The 21,378-nt window shown below is 39.5% G+C and overlaps 2 protein-coding genes across 3 annotated transcripts in view; both read left to right on the forward strand.

Annotated features, from left to right (window-relative positions):
* The window catches only part of Phf5a (PHD finger protein 5a), a 107,048-nt gene that overhangs the window by 5,037 nt on the left and 80,633 nt on the right, over positions 1-21,378 (forward strand). The gene's annotated exons all lie outside the window — the stretch shown is intronic.
* On the forward strand, positions 1,627-20,689 carry ValRS (Valyl-tRNA synthetase). 2 transcript variants are annotated; one of them, XM_034975913.2, is made up of 19 exons: positions 1,627-1,902; positions 3,004-3,171; positions 3,730-3,863; positions 4,241-4,399; positions 5,799-6,060; positions 6,857-6,987; positions 7,871-7,968; positions 8,551-8,675; positions 9,388-9,533; positions 10,211-10,403; positions 11,843-11,932; positions 13,439-13,624; positions 13,989-14,095; positions 14,758-14,985; positions 16,467-16,608; positions 17,974-18,144; positions 19,071-19,265; positions 19,425-19,703; positions 20,082-20,689. In XM_034975913.2, exons 1-19 carry the CDS (start codon positions 1,741-1,743, stop codon positions 20,295-20,297), a joined length of 3,192 nt encoding a protein of 1,063 aa, XP_034831804.1. In that variant the 5' UTR covers positions 1,627-1,740; the 3' UTR covers positions 20,298-20,689. The 2 variants fall into 2 exon arrangements, with proteins under 2 accessions (XP_034831804.1, XP_034831805.1); XM_034975914.2 differs by lacking the exon at positions 11,843-11,932.

Here is a 21,378-nt window from a genome sequence, read left to right on the forward strand (position 1 = left end):
ATCAAATATCAATATTGTTTTGGTTTCAGTACATAGTGTTGTGGTGTTACCAGAAGAACGAAAGTGGCGCCCTCATTTGATTTATGCTCTTTTCGGTCGAGTTATACGAACCATCTCTCTACACGAGGAAGGTTGGACGAACAGTTGGACTGTTGGACGACTGTGTGGAGCCGGCATATATTATACTTGGCAGTCTGCCCGGTAGTGATGCTAGGATGCTAGTATTACCATCCTCTGACAATGTTTTTCCTAGAAAAAATCCCCTTTTGATAATTTTTAAGTTATTTTCCACATTTATCCAGCATGGTGGAATATATGCTTAAACCCTTCTCATTCTGAGGAGAGCTGGAGATCCCGTCTTAGTAGGGGGCTGGCAATTGGGTTTAGATGACGATGGAGGATAAATGTATTGCATTGCAGCTTTCACGCACGTTTATTAAACATGCGCATTACTACATGGCTGGCCCCATTCCAAATTAATTAACTAAAACTAATCCATCCATACTAATATTATAAATGCGAAAGTGTGTCTGTATGTATGTCTGTCTGTCTGCTAGCTTTTCAGGGCCCAACCGTTCAACCGATTTTGATAAAATTTGGTACAGAGTTAGCTTATATCCCGGGGCCTTGACATAGGCTACTTTTTATCCCGGAAAATTAAAGAATTCCTATGGGGTTTCAAAAACCTTAATCCACGCGAACGAAGTCGCGGGCATTATCTAGTTATCAATAAAGTAAAAATACACTAATATTTTTGGATATTTTTGAAGTAATATACTTCAAATATCATCATTTTCAACTTTGGCCTTGTCGATACATGTTATTTACTGTGTATGTAACTTTTTCTTTTTTATTTACATTACCTAGGGTTAAAGATTGCAACACCACCATTCTTACTGATCTGTATTATTAAAAGAATATTATATTCTTTCCTTGGTAATATGTTAGGTATCTACAAATGCAAATGCAGCCAGTATTCTAGGCACCATTCCACGTAGGCATAATTTGTACAGTATTTAGATAAGGCTAGCTTTAAGTTTTATTGTAATATTTTCAATTAAAAAAACTATTAAAAAAAGTGTTTGTGTATCCTCTAAAATAAAAAAAGGTACCTACTTACTAGCAAAATTCGTGTACATAGCAACACCGTTCTTCAACCAAAATCAGTGGAAACCACCATAGGAAACGTAGTGATTGGGTTCACCAGTGGCCCTACCGCGGTTGTTTGACAGCTATAATGTCACGATCGCAATCATCTCTGATTGGTTAATGCTCGCTCACTATTGGCCACAATGCATTGTTGCTCATTGTTGCAACAAGAATCGCACAAATTCAGCCAATGTGAACAATTGAGATTGTAATAATGATTGATGCAGGTTTTAGACAATCGCCCCGCTGATTGCCCAATACAGAAAACTTATTTTTATATTTTTATGTGATTTTTGTTTTTTTAGTTTTTTCTTGATTTTGCGTTTTTCGGCTTATATTCTAGGTACGATTCTAGGTCCATGGTTTTTCGTGGATTTTTATAATAGCATGTTGGTAGAAGTTGTTATCTGTCATTGCCAATGTCACTAACTACTCTAGTCACGTCAGAATCAATGTCATTTCAAATTCCACATCGCTGCACGCTGGTGGCACGCTGTATCGTGATCATCGCTGATCAAACCGTGTGTTTGGAATGTTAAATTAATGTGATTATCTTGCGGGTATCGTAAAATTCGTGATTTTCAACAAAGGATGACAGACAACGACCCTCAAAATGATCCAGCGGGGGACCAGCAAGAAAAGTCCGCGAAGCAACTGGAGAAAGAAGCAAAAAAAGCGGCCAAATTGGAGAAACTGAAGGCAAAGCTGGATAAAAAGAGCACTGCGCCAGCTGTCCAAAAAGATAAACCTGAGGTTAAAACTTTTTCTCTCCATTCCAATACCTAGAGCAGTAAATAACTTACAGTTTTCTTATATACAATGAAGATAGATAGGTATCTGAAAACAGAATTATGGTATTCCTACCACGCGATAGTGAAAGGCTTACGTGTATTGTTTTATGCATTGCATCACTTCCTCATGTTCTATTGCCTTATTGTGTACTAGATGATACCCACGATGATTTAAGTTTTTAATCCCGCGAACTCTTTGATTTTTCGGGATAAAAAGTAGCCTATGTCCTTCCCAGCGATGCAAGCAATCTCTGTACTCATCAATATAGATTAAACGGATGGGCCGTGAAAAGCTGCAGGCAGACAGAATAGAATAGAATATATTTTATTCAAGAAGACTTATTACAAGTGCTTTTGTCGTTATCTAATCGACACCGTATCGTTAACTAGTTTAATTTACCGTTGGTTCGGAATGCTGTTCCTACTGAGAAGAACCAGCAAGAAACTCACAGACAGATACACTTTCACAGTTATAATATTAGTATGGATGGTACAAAGTAATATAAAGATATTCTCTGAAATAAATCTTAAGATCATTTATCTATAGGTCATATCTATTATGGTATACAGGTCTCTCTTAACAATACCTATAAAAAAGTCCTGACTCATTGAATGATTCATCAACATCCACCCTAAACCCTTGGACCTAGAAAGCTGTAATCCCACACATGCCTTTATAAGGCCAAAGAATGCTGGATTTATCAAAATTTGCACAGAAGCAAAGATGCTGCATTTTATTTTGTCAGAAGATTGGAGAAGTTTTAATTTAAAAAACTGCTGCGAGATATTTTTTTTAATTCAGATACAAGCCCTTGACTGCAATCTCACCTGGTAGTAAGTGATGATGCAATCTAAGATGGAAGCAGGCTAACCTGGAAGGAGTATGGCAGTTTTTATTAAACCCATACCCCTTTGGTTTCTACACAGCATCATATCGGAATGCTGAATCGCTTGGCGGCACTGCTTTGCTTTGGCCAAAGCCTCCCACTAGACAAAATGTGGGGCTACTGTACTGGGCAGCTGTACACTGTCTCATTCAATCATCAATTTTTTTTTTTCCTAGAAAAAAGTCAAGGAGACCAAAGAGAGTGCAGTGTACACAGCCAGCACTGCTGCAGGCGACAAGAAGGATATTTCTGGGACTATGCCTGATGCATACAGCCCACTGTATGTGGAGGCAGCTTGGTATGCTTGGTGGGAGAAACAAGGGTTCTTCAAACCTGAGTATGGAGTGAGTATGAGCATATTGACTTTTCAATGAGTTTTTTTAAAATTCATATACTAGCTCTAGGCTTCAATCGGATCTGCTGGTTTTACATATGGATGTAGACTAACTATAGTCCAAGATTTAATTAAACAACACTACATTAGCTAATGTCAAATCGTAAAATAATGATACCATATTTAAGATAATAGTGATGTATGTGGTTCAGTTGTGTCAAGTGAATGAGTCAATGAACCAGTTTCTGCTTCTCTTATTTTATATTAAGCTCACACAAGCAGAGTAAAAAAAGCGTTATAAAACTAGTTTATAGTTATTAGTAATTACTAAAGTAAAATAAGTACTTAGAGATAGGTAAGATGATATAATAAAATGAAATAAAAATAAAATAAATAGTTTTTACTTTTTGTATGGTATGAGTGACAGAGACAACACTCTACAATGCCGAAACGTCATTCTAAAGACTCATGTACATTACTTTGTGCTGTGTACTGTATGTAAGTTGATTTTATAAATGTTTTGTTTCAATGTGTATTTTGCTATGGAAAACGTTTTTCACAATTTTAGAGGAAATCAGTTCTGGAGCCTAATCCCAAGGGAAGCTTTGTGATGGTGATCCCTCCACCCAATGTCACTGGCACACTACATCTTGGCCATGCCCTTACCAATGCTGTGGAAGATGCCATCACCAGGTGGCACAGGTAAATCTGTTTATCATCTAAATATATAAAACGAAAAGGTGACTGACTGAATGACTGATTGATCTATCAACACACATCTCAAATTACTGGATGGATAGAGCTTGCAATTTGTGTAGTCCACGGCTGAAGTCGCGAGCATAAGCTAGTCTAACAATAAAATAGAAAAGAAATTAGTGGTTACATCACAAAAAAAATTGAAATGTGTTTTCAAAAAATTATTAGTTTACTAAATCACATATAGATGACGCCGTCCGTCATTAACTCGCAGTGTTGCACATAAAAGTGTAAATATCGTATGATGGTACGGAACCCTTCAAATGCGAGTCAGACTCGCACTTGACTGGTTTTTTTTAATCTAACCAAATGACTTGTTCTAGAATGCACGGGCGCACCACACTGTGGAACCCTGGTTGCGACCACGCGGGCATCGCCACACAGGTCGTGGTGGAGAAGAAGCTGTGGAGAGAAGAGAAGAAAACACGCCACGAACTGGGAAGAGAGGAGTTTATCAAGCGTGTGTGGGACTGGAAGAATGAGTAAGAACCTTTTTTGCATAATCCATACTAATATTATAAATACACGGCCGCACTACCCCGGTTGCGACCATGCGGGCATCCCTTATAGGGTCACTTCATTTAAGCAAAACCTCAAGGGTACTTCGCGTTGACCCTTATCCCCTCGCGTTGATGTCTTAGTAGCAGAAGTAAAGAGAAAAATCCTTAAATTTGTGGTTGCATCACAAAAAAAACCGGCCAAGTGCGAGTCAGGCTCGCGCTAGGGTTTTACATAAAAATAAATAAAAATCTGTTTTAGAATGCAAAGACCTTTCATATGATACCCTACTTGATATAGCTATCTTACTTCGAAAATTGAAAATACTAATAGTTCATGACCACAATTTAATTTTTTTTGTGTGATGTAACCACAAATTCACGGTTTTCAGATTTTTCCCCTAATGTCTGCTATAAGACCTACCTACCTGCCAAATTTCATGATTCTAGGTCAACGGGAAGTACCCCGTAGGTTTACTTGACAGTAGACATGTGTCCGCTATAGCTTAACTTAACTGAAAACCGCTGCCGTGCCTATAGCGTACCGTAGCGTTATTGTCGTAGCTAGCAACGGTTTTCAGTTATCATCTATGACGAACCACCTGACAACGCAACACTGCCAACTGGCAACTGACAATGCATTGTTTGGTTTTTTGGTAACTAGAAAGCTGAGAAGGAGCGGTTATTGGCTACCGGCTTAGTAACTAAGAACTTGGTAAACCAAAGCCGACCTTATCTCTATTACGCTAAGGCTTAACTGTACAAGTACTTGTCCATTACACTTTGATCTATCATTCTAAATACAGTTAGCCTTAGAGTAATAGAGATAAGGTCCTCTTTGGTTTATCAATCTTCATGAAATGTTTTTGGTTAACTGGACTGTGGCAAACTATTCGTGCAGGCGTCCACTATAGTTTGACCTATGTCAATGATCAAATTAAACTTTACTGCTATGAACTTAAGGTTGTGATTACTTCGCGATATTCATGAAAGTAAAATTGGTTTTATTTTAGTGAATATGCGCGCGCTAGCTATACAGACGGTATTGATACGGCAGCTAGCTTAGTTACTACTACGGAAACCGCTGCGCGTTGAGCATATTAAATTAGTTGAAACACAACTCTGATACCGATATTCGGCAACGGTTAACAATATCGGTATTGAAACTAAGTAACTGTTGATTAACCGTTGCCGTAAATAGCCAATAACGCCCATCTTTACTTGACAGACCGACATACAGACAACAAAGTGATCCTATAAGGGTTCCGTTTTTCCTTTTGAGGTACGGAACCCTAAAAATTGTAAAATGTTATTTCTTTTGCGATGGTCTGGTACTCTTCGTGTGCCAGTCCGATTCGCACTTGACTGGTTTTGTTTTTTTCAGAAAAGGCGACAGAATCTACGAACAACTCCGCTCGCTAGGGTCCTCGTTAGACTGGTCGCGAGTACGTTTCACTATGGACCCGTCGATGTGCAGAGCCGTCAACGAGGCCTTCATCCGTCTCCACGATTCTGGTGACATCTACCGCGCTAACCGACTGGTCAACTGGTCCTGTACCCTGAAGAGTGCCATCTCGGACATTGAGGTGGACAAAGTGGACCTGCCTGGGCGGACTATGCTCTCTATACCCGGCTATGAGAGCAAGGTAAAGAAATTTTAAGGGCATTTTTGTTTCGTCATCTATCAAGGAACTATAGTTTACAAAATATATTGCACTACCTGCATTCGTACTTATGCTTATGATTTTTTACATTTCTAAATAATTGATTTTAACTTTGTTAAGTGTATTTTATAACAATAAAAAAAATTCTCTCGCATGATTTATTTATACACATTAGCTACAGCGAATTCAACCTCAAGGTTTTGCATGAAAACAAAATAGTAAAATGTTGGCGGGGGTTACAGGGGAGAATGCTTTGTTGTGATTGGTGGACTCAAAAGTCACGTAATCAAGACAATGTGCGGAATGAGGGTACCGGGCGTGAGCCGACTTTTATGCTTAGGCAATCGGGGGTGTCCGGCTATTAGGCGTCTATAGGTGGTGGTCTGTGGCATTAGCACAACTATTTATTATAAACTAGCTGATTTCCGCGACTTAGCCCGCGTGGATTTAGTTTTTTAAAATCCCGTGGGAATTCTTTGATTTTCCGGGATAAAAAATAGCCTATGTCACTCTCCAGGTCTTTAACTATACCCATGAAAAAAATCATACCAATCCGAAGCTCCATTGCAACGTTATTGAAAGAAAGAAAGAATGAAAAATGTTACTTAAATTGTGCCACACATCACATCTATATTTAAGAGTTAGTTACAACTCTTCGTTATAAGGTTGTTTGGTGAGTTATTGAAGGACAAACCAACAAACAAACAAACACACTTTCGCATTCACACGCGGACGAAATCGCGGGCATCAGCTAGTAAAATATAGCTGTATTCTGCAGGTGGAATTCGGTGTGCTGGTGCACTTCTCGTACAGAGTGGAGGACTCGGACGAGGAGATAGTGGTGGCCACCACGCGGGTGGAGACCATGCTCGCGGACGTGGCCGTGGCCGTGCACCCCGACGATACCAGGTAATGTTCATTGCAACATCGTCATCATGATCAACCCATCTCCTACTTTCTCCCTTGGGGGCTGTGCAGAACCTTAATTCCTAGTATCACTTCGATTGCCACCATTTTTAGGGTTCTGTACCTCAAAAGGAAAAACGGAACCCTTATAGGATCACTTTCTTGTCTGTCTGTCTGTCTATCAAGAAACCTACAGGGTACTTCCCGTTGACCTAGAATCATGAAATTTGGCAGGTAGGTAGGTTTTATAGCTGACATTCGGGGAAAAATCTAAAAACTGTGAATTTGTAATTACATCACACAAAAAATTTAAATTGTGGTCATGAACTAATAATTAATATTTCCAATTTTCGAAGTAAGATAACTATATCAAGTGGGCTATTATATGAAAGGTCTTCACCTGCACATTCTAAAACAGATTTTTATTTATTTTTATATATGATAGTTTTGAATTATCGTGCAAAATGTCGAAAAAATACGACTGTAGTACGGAATCCTCGTTGCGCGAACCTGACTCGCACTTGGCCGGTTTTTAGAGTTATTAGTAAGTTAGTTATTTTTTTATTTTTTTTATTAGACTTCCGTGCCAAAACTTATGGGCGCCTGATTATACTATTTATGTTAACTAGTGAAGAAGATCACGTCATGAGTCATGGCTCTTTGCAATATTAAAGAAGAGGCAGTTTCGGTCACTCCAAGATATAATATTAGTAGGGATATTTAGGTGGGCCAGGTAATTGAACTCTACATGATCGCGCGCGCCCCTTCGTAATCTCGCGCCCCTAGGCACGTGCCTAGTTTGCCTTAGGGATAATCCGCCTCTGTTTACATCACAAAACGACGGGACACGACAGGTAGTTATGTTCCTCATAAATTATTGTTTCAGGTATACACATCTGGTCGGAAGAAATGTGCTACATCCAATAGTGAAGAGAAAACTTCCCATCATAGCTGATGAATACGTCGACATGAACTTTGGGACAGGTAAATTATTGTTTTTTTTTTAAATAGAGACTACTAGATGACATTAATTTTCTTTTTATTCTTTTTATTTCTTTCTCTTTTATTCTATTATGTATTCACACCTGTATGTATACATGTATAAACAAATTAAACAAATTAATAAAATTGAATTGAATAAACACACCTTGCACCGGAAGACGCAGTGTTGGAAGACGCCCTCACTACGTGGACGGACGACATCAGACGAGTCGCAGGGAGCCGCTGGATCCAGGCGGCGCAAGACCGTGGCGTGTGGAAGTCCCTACAAGAGACCTATGTCCAGCAGTGGACGTCTATTGGTTGATGATGATGATGATGATGATGATGATGATGATGATGATGATGATGATGAAACACACTGAATGACTGACTGACTGGACTGACTGATCTATCAATGCACAGCTCAAACTACTGGATGGATCGGGCTAAAATTTAGCATGCAGATAGCTATTATGACGTAGGCATCCGTTAAGAAAGGGTTTTTCAAAATGTAACCCCTAAGGGGGTGAAAATAGGGGTTTGAAATTTGTGTAGTCTATACTTATAATATTAGTGTGATTGCAGGCGCTGTGAAAATGTCGCCGGCACACGATGTAAACGACTTCGAGATCGCCAAACGTTACAACTTGCCGTATCTCAACATCTTCGACGACGAGGGCAGGATGCTGGACAACTGCGGACCGTTCGCCGTGAGTTTTTTTTAGGGTTCCGTACCCAAATGGTAAAACGGTACATTTTTTATGTTTTTATTCCTATACAAGTTAGCCCTTGACTGCAATCTCATCTGGTGGTAAGTGATGATGTGGTCTAAGATGGAAGCGGGCTAACCTGGAAGGAATATGGCAGTTTTTATTAAACCCATACACCTTTGGTTTCTACACGGCATCGTTCCGGAACGCTAAATCGCTTGGCGGCATGGCTTTGCGTGTAGGGTGGTAACTAACCACGGCCGAAGACCAGAAATTTAGAAATTAAAATTCCAAACCCATGCCGGGAATCGTACCCGGGACCTCCCACTAATAAGACCACAGCGCCTATTACTACGCCAGGTAGGTCGTCAACCTCTACCTGTATTCAAAGGTCGAACTATTTTATTTTATTTTTATTTTATTTTATTAGATATGCCAACGATAAATTGTAACAACATTCACAAATATTAAAAACATGTCACAAACAATTCCAGTCCTACTAAAATCATCAATTATAGGCATATACAGCATTACGTAAGTCTCCGATTGTGTTAACAATAAGCTACCTACATTACAAACTTTTAACATTAACCACTAATTAGTAAATATAATCTACAGCTAAATTAATAGATACAGTTGCTTAATTAATGAAATTAGTTGCTCATTGCATAAAAATTAATTAATTAACTATCTTTTTTTTAATTTCCTATAGGGTAAAAAACGCTACGACGTTCGTCGCGAGATTATCAAGACGCTGGAACAGGCGAAGTCGTACAAAGAGACCAAGGACCATGCTATGGTGGTGCCACTGTGTAGCCGCTCCAAGGACGTCGTAGAACCCATGCTTAAACCTCAGTGGTAAGTTAAAATCGTAATTTGTTTTTTATATCTATTAACTTCCCTTTGATTTATGTCGTCGTTGTCAACGTATACACGTCCACTGCTGGACATAGCCCTTATAAGGACTTCCACACGCCGCGGTCTGGTGCCGCCTGGGTCCACTTTTTACAACTAATTCTTAAAATAGCTGTCTGTATCTGTGACGTTACAGCTGAAAATCATGAGTTGCAGGCTGCAGCTCAATTGCGGTAGAATGACAGCCACAATGTCACGATCGCAATCATATCTGTAGGGCGATTGTCTAAAACCTGCATCAATCATTATTACAATCTCAATTGTTCTGATTGGCTGAATTTGTGCGATTCTTGTTGCAACAATGCATTGTGGCCAATAGTGAGCGAGCATTAACCAATCAGAGATGATTGCGATCGTGACATTGTAGCTGTCAAACAACCGCGGTAGGGCCACTGATTGCTTGATGCTTGCTTACTATTGGTTACAATGTATTGATGCAATGTTCCCGCAATCGAGCCGCTGTAAACCCATTTGGGGCGGTGTCACACGTGAAAATGTTACATTTGTATGCTTTGTTTTTGTCTGTCACACCAACAGCAAGTAAATAACATTTTCTTTATTTCTTTTTTTCTAAATTATTTGTTGAATAATACTGAGGATGAATATCTTCAACCCTATAGGTACATTCGCTGCGACAATATGGCGACTGAAGCGGTAAAAGCCGTCAAGACTGGAGAACTTAAGATCATCCCGGCCGTGCATGAGAAGATCTGGTACCACTGGATGGAGGGCATCCGAGACTGGTGCATCTCGCGCCAGCTGTGGTGGGGCCATCGCATACCGGCCTACCGCGTCACTTTACCTGCGACCAAGGTAAGCAATCCATTCATTTTAGGGTTCCGTACCTCAAAAACGGGTCAAGTGCGAGTCAGGCTCGCGTAATGAAGGTTCCGTACTGCAGTCTTATTTTTTCGACATTTTGTACGATAATTCAAAAACTATGATGCATAAAAATAAATAAGAATCTGTTTTAGAATGCACAGGTGAAGACCTTTCATATGATACCTTACTTGATATAGTTATCTTACTAAGAAAATGGAAGATACTAATTATTAGTTTATGACCACAATTTCATTTTTTTTGTATGATGTAACCACAAATTCACGGTTTTCAGATTTTTCCCCTAATACCAGCTATAAGACCCACCTACCTACCAAATTTTTCTTGACAGACAGACAGACAGACAACAAAGTGATCCTATAAGGGTTCCATTTTTCCTTTTGAGGTACGGAACCCTAAAAATGAAAACGGAAGCTTTATAGGATCACTTCGTTGGCTGTCTCTCTGTCTGTCATGTCCGCAAGATCTAAAAAAAGAATTATCCGCGCGGTGAACACTAGAAGTCCGCACGCAAAATGCGCATGCAATATCGTCTATTCACACTAAGAATACGAATGACTTTGCTTACTATGGACACCTTTAAGTCCAGAGTGAATAGGCATCTTCTAGGCAATGCAGCCCAAGATGGAGCGCGCTCCATCTTGGGCTGCATCACTTGCCAGCAGGTCTGATTGCAGCCAAACGCTAGCTTAGAAATTAAAAAAAAAACTACTTTGAAGTGACGTATTGACTGGAAAAATCTGCAGCAATGGAAAAGTCATATCTTGTAAACACAGAGAATTCAACCTCACATACAAGGTTTTGCATGAAACCCAAATCGTAAAATGTTGGCGGGACAGGGGAGAATGCTTTGTTGTGATTGGTGGGCTCAAAAGTCACGTAATCAAGACAATGTGCGGAATGAGGGTACCGAACGGGCGTGGGCCGACTTTTATGCTAAGCAACTGCCTAAGCTTGGCGATCGGGGGTGTCCGGCTATTAGGCGTCTATAGGTGATGGTCTGGGATTGTAGAGTACCTATCCTGCTACAGTCCGTTCACTATAACTTTTCCCCCGCGACGTCATGTTGGCACCATTGCTTTGTTTGCTTTATTCCTTAGAGATTAGGGTTTATTATTGTGTGATTTGCAATGGTGCCAAATATAACGTCAGGGGAAAAGTTATAGTGAACGGACTGTAGTCGATTTCGTAAAACCTGCATCAATCATTATTACAATCTCAATTATTGTGATTGGATGAGTTTGTGCTATTCTTGTTGCAACAATGCATTGAAGCCTCAGATTGTAGCCAATAGTGAGCGAGCGTCAACCAATCAGAGGTGATTGCGATCGTGACATTGTAGCTGTCATTCTACCGCAATCGAGCAACAACTTGTGTTTAATGTCAGATGTGGTATAATTTCACGCCGCAAGGAAGTACGCGAGGTGGTGAAGCCGCACCGGCGCCGCACGCGCAGCGGCCGCAAGAAGCCCGCGCGCAAAACGCGCACGCAACCCGGCGTAGTACGTCACTCTATGTTATGTCACTTGTGATGTTATGATGCATGATCTGTCATTCTGTTGCATTTACCATCTCTGTGTTAGAGAGAGAGAGAGAGAGCCAGCGCGTGCCAGACCTTCGTTACTTTATAAAATCTGAAAGCGTCTCTGCATATTGTCCCCAACACTGGGAGGAACGTTTGTTTGGATCATGGCGGATTTGGGATATAACAGGTAATAAAGGTGTAAAAAATCTTAAACTTTTAAACTTTAAGGGTGTCTGGTAAGGGGGTTGCCATGATACTAAGTGTCTGGCAACGTCATGCAACGTGATTTCTAATACTATACCGAAGAAATTATAAAAAAATAGACTTTGTACTTTGACGTAACATTTTTTAGACCTTTATTACCTGTTTTCTCCCAAAGCCACATGATCCAAACAAACGTTCCTCCCAGTGTTGGGGACAATATGCAGAGACGCTTTAAAATTTAATAAATTATTCACGTTTAAGGGTGTTTGGCGGGGGTTCCCATGACACTAAGTGTCTGGTATAACATGATTTGTAATACTACTCTGTTAGACGTTAGACTTTATACTTTGACGTAACATTTTTTACACCTTTATTACCTGTTATCTCCCAAAGCTACATGATCTAAACAAACGTTCCTCCCAGTGTTGAGTACAATACGCAGAGAAACTTTCAGCTTTCATAAAATAACGTAGATCTGGCACGCGCTAGCTCTTAGTCCAGTTTGTTTTTCTTTGTAACCAAAGCCTTATCAGATTTTTGTTATTTTATTAATTTTTGTGTTTGAGTTGTGACCTCCGTGGTTAAAAGTAATTTCTAGTTTTCGACCGGCAAAAAAATCACCTTCGCCCAAACCTTTGGCTAAAATGGGTCGAAGTTTTAACATAATGCAACTACTTACGTCATTTTTTATGTACCTAATACATTAACTTTACGATCATTGCATTGTGCGGACGGAGTTAACCTAAATCAATCATTACCTGTAATAAATGGTTGATCATATCAATCATCAGCTGTCAATAATAATAACATTCCATGTACAAAATACCATTCTGTGGCTGATTCTGTTGTATAGAATCTCTAAACTAAACTACGAACAAATACGATCTAGTACTATCATTTTCTGCATTGAGCATTCTAATATTTATACATGTCATTTGAACTATTTTATAAATTGTGCACAACAGAATTGGCCGCTTTGATTCTTGATTTTATTGAGATATCCTCGAAGATAAAATATGTTTAATTACTGGTTGAAATTGTTAGTTGATCTTACCTCCTTTGGCGCTCCAAAGCAATCTTACAGTCAAGAAATAACACCACAAATATGGCTAGCGAAAGCGTTATGAGAAGAGTTTCTCGATTGAGTGACCGTCTCCAAACCCTAAATGCACTCATAATAATCTGATAAAAGTCCATTCAATTGGATTGCAGATAGAAATATCAAAAAAAAAGATAGAATTATCAAGAAAAAGAAATAACACAAAATTTCCTCTTGCAGAAAGAAGAGCAATGGGTATCGGCGCACAGCGAAGAAGAAGCTCTCTCCAAAGCCGCTAGTAAGTTCGGCGTGGCGCCTGAAGACATCACGCTCACTAGGGACGACGATGTGCTGGACACGTGGTTCTCTTCCGGGCTGTTTCCCTTCTCGATATTCGGGTGGCCGGATAACACTGACGACTTGCAGGTAACATTACTTTGAATTCACATCAAGAGGAAGAACAATTAATTATATTGTTGTGGCTTAGGTTATTCAGCATCTCCTCGAGATCTTGCGGGTGTGTGTCATGGTCCTGCCTGTCGTAGAGGCGATGGCCGTTGGAGCCGGAAAGTCCTTGAGTGGAGACCGCGTTTAGTGTGGGACGCCCTCCAGCACGATGGACCGACGATATAAAGAGGCTGGCGGGAAGTGGCTGGATGAGGAAGGCTAAGGATCGGGTGTGGTGGCGCTCTTTAGGGAAGGCCTATGTCCAACAGTGGACGTCCACAGGCTGATGATGATGATGATGATGTATTGTTGTATGTTGAAATATAATGGACAACTTTCACAGGCATTTTATCCTGGAACTCTGCTTGAAACCGGGCACGATATCCTCTTCTTCTGGGTGGCCAGAATGGTGTTCTTTGGACAAAAACTACTCGGGAAATTGCCTTTCAAGTAAGTTACCTTCCGCATTCCTATTACCTAACCTTTATGGGGTTTCCACTTTTACTCATCCTACGGATCTGTAGATGCTTTAACAAAAAGATATATTTTCTGAAAAACGTTCCAACCCATAATCTAAATATATAAAAGGAAAAGGTGACTGACTGACTGACTGATCTATCAATGCACAGCTCAAACTACTGGACCGATCGGGCTGAAATTTGGAATGCAGCTAGCTATTATGACCTGGGCATCCGCTAAGAAAGGATTTTTGAAAATTTCTAAATATATAAAAGGAAAAGGTGACTGACTGACTGATCTATCAACGCACAGCTCAAACTACTAGACGGATCGGGCTGAAATTTGGAATGCAGCTAGCTATTATGACGTGGGCATCAGAAAGGATTTTTGAAAATTAAACCCCTAAGGGGATGAAATAGGGGTTTGAAATTTGTGTAGTCCACATGGAAAAAGTTGCGAGCATAGTCAAGTTAAAGTTGAGATATTGCTTCCCATGAGATCAGTCCAGTGACAATCCTAGAAATTATAAATTTCTTTATCGCCCCTGCCGGGAATCGAACCACCCGCTTATAAGACCACAGCGCTCACCACTGCACCAGGGAGGTCGTGGGGTGGTATGAGCGAAACTAAAATACTGCACATTTTTTTTTCAGAGAAATCTACCTCCATCCAATGGTGCGAGACGCCCACGGCCGTAAAATGTCCAAATCCCTGGGTAACGTGATAGACCCAGTAGACGTGGTGCGCGGCATCACCTTAGAACAGTTGCACGCTCAGCTCGCGGACTCGAACCTGGACCCGCGAGAGATTGAAAAGGCCATACAGGGGCAGAAGCAAGACTACCCCAATGGCATACCGGAATGTGGCACCGATGCCCTGAGGTAAGGATATTCTTTTTTTTTTTTTTTTTTTATAATTTTAGCGAGCAAGCGAGCAGGCGGGTCACCTGATGTTAAGTGATTACCGCCGCCCATGAACATTTGCAGCACCAGAGGAGCCGCCGATGCGTTGCCGGCCTTTTAGGAATTTGTTGGTCCGCCCCTTGAATAACCCCATGTTATAATCTAGTGGGAACACCGCCGATGGGAGTTGGTTCCACAGTTTGCACGTGCGTGGAAAGAAGGATCTGGCGCAGCGGACGGTCGAAGTGCACCAGACACCCAGATGGTGAGGGTGAAATTCCTTACGGTGGCGCGCGGTGCGGTTGTAGAAAAAAGAGGGTGGAATGAGGTCAAAAAGCCATTCTAATTTTAGGAAAGGAGTTTTTTTTTTAATTTATAGACTAGCGCTTGGCTGCAATCAGACCTGGTGGCAAGTGATGATGCAGCCTAAGATGGAGTGCACTTGCCTCGAAGATGCCTATTCACTCTCTCAACTTTCATCTAGACTTCTCTAGACATTAACTTTCGTCATTCTAGATATTGTTTATTTTATTTTTTATTTTTATTTATTCGGATCAACAAACAGTAGCACGCAGTGCTTGGATAAAAAACAGTAATAATATAACATAGTATTAATATACGTGCTACCCACTACGTCAACCACATAGTTATTATTATTAATTAATATACTTACATGTATAAAAATATATAAATGTAGAATAAAATATAAAGTTACATGTATAAAATATAAATAAAGAATATATTAGTACCATACCATCTATCTAAATTCTAATTATCCTACAGGCTTAGTGTAATATAGCAATATTATTCCTAAGATAATTCATGACCAGCTTCTTGAAAGAGCCCACTCGAGAGGAAAAAATGTCAATATTTCCGAAGCATGCATTGTATGACTGTGTCATTCTGTATAGTGGTGATCTCTCACCAGTGAGAGAACTAAAAGTAAAGAATCATTGATGTAGCAGATATAGATGACAGGTGATCTCACAACATCATCAGAACACGTCTGTCTCCATGTGTGTACGTAATGCCACCAATGGGGATCCACAGCCAAAACTGATCACAGAGGGCGTGACAAGAGGTCCGGCCAATGCAAGCTGACATCTTCATAGTTTCTCAGAAGGTCAATTATGAACCGATTTTGATGATTCTTTTTTGTTTTGTAGGACATACTTCAGAGGTGGTCCCATTTTAATTTAGTAAAGATCTGATGAATATCTTCGGAGATGGAGAACGGAAAGAGTAAATTGCTCGCGATCAGTGCTAAGCAATAGTAGGTTTTTAACCAGGCATATCATATTTTAGTACAATGGGCCACTAAAAATTGTGAAATAAAAAAAAAAATCAAATAAAAAAACCGACTTCAATAACCACAAACACTAAAAAGTATTATTTTTTTTACTTTATTTATTTTTTTATTGAGAAGAAGAAGTGATTTTAATCATGTACTTTGTCACCAGGTTCGCCCTGTGTGCGATGACGCAAGGTCGGGACCTCAACCTGGATATTCAGAGAGTGCAAGGCTACCGGTTCTTCTGTAATAAGTTGTGGAATGCAGCCAAATTCGCGCTCATGTACTTCCCGGTGGATACTAGCTATAAGGTATGGATCAATAAGAAAATAAAAAAAAAAATTATTGGAAAAAACAAAATTTGTTCATAGCGAACATAATCATCAAATCATCACCCATCATGTTTAGAAAACACCTGAGTACAGCCGGGAAAGATTTTATATATAATGGAAATCACTCACGGTAGTTTAAACGTTAAAATGTTTAGGTAAAATTAAAAATAAATAAATCGTAGAATATTTTTGTTTTTTAACAACTTAAACTCAAGTTCATGTATGTACATTAACATACATGAACTTGAGTTTAAGTTAAGTCTTAAGGCAAACACTAACTACGAAACAGCGCTATCTGCATACTACGCTTATGCTTACTCGTGGATTAAGTACGGTATTATACTTTGGGGACAGAGCACAGACGTGGGGGACTTATTTATTGCTCAAAAAAAATGCATACGAATATTAGTAAATATTAGGCAAAGAGACAGTTGTAAGCCACATGTCATAGGAAAAAAGATCCTGACATTACCATCTATATACATAATGGAAACAGCTCTGTTTGTTAGGAAACACTCACACTTATACAAAACATTAGACAGTACATACCATCGAAACTCGCGAAACAAGCACAACCTGGCTCTTCCACATTACAGCTTACAAATAATACGCCGTAGCAGCCCGTATTACAGATCAATCATTATTTATAACAAACTTCCCAACGACATTAAAGAAGAAACAAAAGAAGTCACCTTTAAGAGAAAATTAAAACAATGGCTACTACAAAAATGCTTTTATGATATACAAGAATTTCTAACTGCATAAACCTCAATAGCGTGACGCACCTGTAAATGACATCTGATATTGACATTTAACTATAAGACCTTGTAAGATTAATAATTTTAATAATGTACTATTCGTATTGTATCTTTAATATTTACCATTTTATTGTACCTAAAATTGTATTTGCAATACCCTGACAGGGTCTCATGTATTTAGCTTTTAGCTTTAAGCACCCACCATCAATAAATGTAATTGTACATGAAAGCAAATAAATAAATCTGAATCTGAATCTGAATCTGAATCTGAACATAGGTTTGAAACTGATATACTGAAAAAAAAAACACATAGAGTAGTAATTTTTTTAGTTACACTCTGCAAGATTTGTACTGACCGATGATTATACTTACCGAGTAATCCATAGTACTGATCTATAGTACGCCACAGGTTGAGATGGCCCCACTATACTAGGCTATCTCCGATAAGTTACTTAGCAACATCGTTATTTAATTTTGTTAAAAAGAGAGTTTGACAAATAACAACATTGCTAAGTAACTTACGAGTATCTACAGATTACAGATAGATTGAAAACGAACGCAATAAAATATATATTCACGTTTTCAGGTGTACGAACCCACACTACCCCCAGGCCTGTCCTCAATCGACCGATGGATGCTATCGAAGGTAGCCCTGGCCGTGCAGAAAGTGAACCAAGGCTTCCAGAGCTACGACTTCCCCTCCGCCACCACGCACTGCTACAACCTGTGGCTTTACGACCTTTGTGATGTCTATTTGGTAAGTGAAGATCCTTGTTTTTTAGCGTTATTGGTACTGATTCTGAGCACAACCTAATTTAAGAGTATTCGCATCCTCTTCTTACTAATGTAATATGAAAAGGACAGCCGCAGTATGACAGTTTTAAATTTAATTTTTAGCGTTCCGGTACGATGCCGTGTAGAAACCAAAGGGGTACAGGTTTAATAAAAACTGCCATATCCCTTCCAGGTTAGCCCGCTATCATCTTAGACTGCATCATCACTTACCATCAGGTGAGATTGCAGTCAAGGGCTAACTTGTATCTGAATTTAAAAAAAAAAATGCCAAAAAGGGACAGAACATGAACTTTACATTTAAAGACTCTAAATTTTAGTGCACGCTACAAATTTAAACAGTAGGCTTGCGACTGTGCGCTAAAATCGCGGGTTTTACCATCTAAAAATTAAATTTAAAACTGTCAAACTGCGTCTGTCATTTTCATATTACATTAGTAAGAAGAGGATGCGAATACTCTAAAATTAGGTTGTTCTCAGAATCAGTACCATTGTTATACTACCTAAACACAATCCAATACCAATAATACCGCAATGTACAGCGTGCAAAACTCGGGTCAATGCCCCGCCTACGACGCGGCATTGCCTCCGAGTGGCCTACTCGTTCGTTGCCCTCTAGCGTAAGTCAGATGTTTTATTTGCAATATATCGTAAACTTTAACAAAATTGTAGGATTTTTTATAATTTTTTTCGTGTTTTTTTTTGTGGTATATCAGTAATCATCAATACTATGACCTGTCTTCGTTTTGGTTACACCCTGTATAATATTAGGATGCAGATACAAGTTAGGCCTTGACTGCAATTTCACAACTAGGGTAAGCAGTGGTTTTATGCCTCTATTGCTTGCACGCCATAGACTATATTCAAACAGATATTTTCTTTACTTTACAGGAATATCTAAAACCAGTGTTCGCTCAAGGCACGGAAGAGGAGAAGTCTGCCGCCCGACGTACTCTGTACACCACACTGGAGTATGGACTCAAACTGATCAGTCCGTTCATGCCTTTCGTCACCGAAGAGTTGTACCAGAGGCTACCCAGGCAAGACACGAGCTGTCCGTCCATCTGTATAGCCGAGTATCCCACGGTGAGTTTGAAAATTAGTATAAATTATAAAATTACTAAAAATTGGGTTTAGTCTGTCAAGTTTGTCCAAAAATCGGTTTGATCAGCCGAACTGGTTTATTATAAAAAAATCTAGTTTGGTCAGTAACAATTACACCTATTTTTACTGTTTTACTTGCAGGAGTCAGACACACCCTGGCGATCTGAAGACTTGGAAGCCAACGTGGATACCGCGCTCAAGATTATCCACCTCATCCGTTCCACGCGTGCGGAGTACAACCTCGCCCATAAACAGAAGACGCGCGCTCACTTGGTGACTAGCGCACACCAGCTAGAGCTGTGTGAACTGTGCCGCAAGCTGCAGGGACTGGCCAGCAGCGAGCTGAGTGACGAGCCGCCGCCCGCCGGCGCCGCCATACTCACCGTCAGCGATAGCATTGAGGTGCATCTAGTGCTCAAGGTTTGTGTATATAACTTCTTTATAGTGTGCTCGAATTTACAAAAATCTGACATATTTATACACACCCATACATATACCCGCACACACCCATGCGCCCACTCAGTCACACCCACACTCTACCTCGGCGACAAACAGAAGACTCGTACTCACGTGGCTGGTGGCGCCCGCCGGCGCTGCTATACTCACCGTCAGCGATAGCATCGAGGTGCTTCTAGTGCTCAAGGTATGTGTTCCCTAATATGTTCACCCACGCTCACCCATAGTTACATCCACAGGTACATATATCCACTTACACCCACAGATCCAGACCCACACCTAAACCAAATACATATTTTCATTTTTCAAGCAACTCATTAAATTATTTAATATTTTTTGCAGGGGCTGATAGACCCCCAAAAGGAGATCACAAAACTAGAAAAGAAGAAGGAAACACTATCTCAAACGATAGTCAAGTTACAACAAGCAATATCAATAGACGACTACACATCTAAGGTTCCACTAGACGTGCAAAAACTGAACTCGGAAAAACTCTCGCAATCCCAAGGGGAGATTGAAAGGTTGCAAACCGCGATAGAAACATTAAAAGTAATGTGATTGTAGGTAGTTAACTTATTAGCGAATATGTGTACAATTTTATATCTCGTCTTTAAGAAAAATGTTGCAAAAATCTTTGAAAATTTATTTATCAAACTCAGGGTTATTATTATAATAAATTATGTCGTGTGTGGATTGTACATAATAATGCAGAAAAATATAATTTGAAAAAAATCGTGTTCTTAACCGACTTCCAAAAAGGAGGTCGTTCTTGTCATAGCTATTTCACAGTTTGATCCAAGATCAAAGTAATTTTGATCTCGTAATTTATTTCAATGCTCTGAAGTCTTGAAGGTCTTGTATTAAATAAAACCAGCATTTTTTGTAAAAAAATATTTGATTTTCTATTTATTTGTTGTGTTTGCAATAAATATTTCAATGTTGTGCTCTAATTTGAGTTTTATTTGCCTTGATAGGAGATAGTAGTTAGTGTTTGTGTTTATATACTCTTTGATAGTCGTATGCCATGCTGTAGAATGTGGACTATGTAGTCCACAATAAATAATAATGATAAACAGTGAACAATGTTTTTTTTTCGTTGTAGTGACTAGACGTCGACGTTGTGGTGTTCTAGACCCTGTTTTAGAGTCAACGAATGATCAGACTGGTGAGAGGTTTCTAATGATTCGCTTTATTGAATTATCGCAAAAAAATAGGTCCGCGCTATTTTTGAGCTATCTTATCATATCCTATAGTTATAACTAATAGGTTCATTGGGGTGGGGTTCGTACTTCATTGAAATCTGATTATATGGATTATACCACGGAATGATGGATTATACATGGATTATACACATCATGATGATTGGAATTTAGAAAAAAATAGTTATGTTGGCAGATCTGTTTTATGACCCGTCTTCACTCTCGGCGAGGCAATGATGAATTCTTCGTCTTCGTTGTATAGGTAGACCAGATCCACTCATGAAATATACGGAAATGAAATTCCAAAGTTAGCAACACTGTACTCTGTGGTGAATATTCACCACTGTGGTGAATATTCACTATGTACATAGGATGTTCAGTTATATACATTTCATAAGATTGGTCTATGGTCTACCTATAGCACTCTTGGCAGAGCCATA

This window comes from Maniola hyperantus, chromosome 15 (assembly GCF_902806685.2).
Source record: "Maniola hyperantus chromosome 15, iAphHyp1.2, whole genome shotgun sequence".
Lineage (NCBI taxonomy): Eukaryota > Metazoa > Arthropoda > Insecta > Lepidoptera > Nymphalidae > Maniola > Maniola hyperantus.

What these genes read in the sequence shown, in the direction of transcription:
- ValRS (XM_034975913.2), top strand. Translation starts at nt 1,741, where the DNA reads ATGACAGACAACGACCCTCAAAATGATCCAGCGGGGGACCAGCAAGAA. An exon ending in CGCGCACGCAACCCGGCGTA is followed by an intron (nt 11,933 to 13,438) that starts GTACGTCACTCT and finishes TTCCTCTTGCAG; the next exon opens with AAAGAAGAGCAATGGGTATC. An exon ending in ATAACACTGACGACTTGCAG is followed by an intron (nt 13,625 to 13,988) that starts GTAACATTACTT and finishes CAACTTTCACAG; the next exon opens with GCATTTTATCCTGGAACTCT.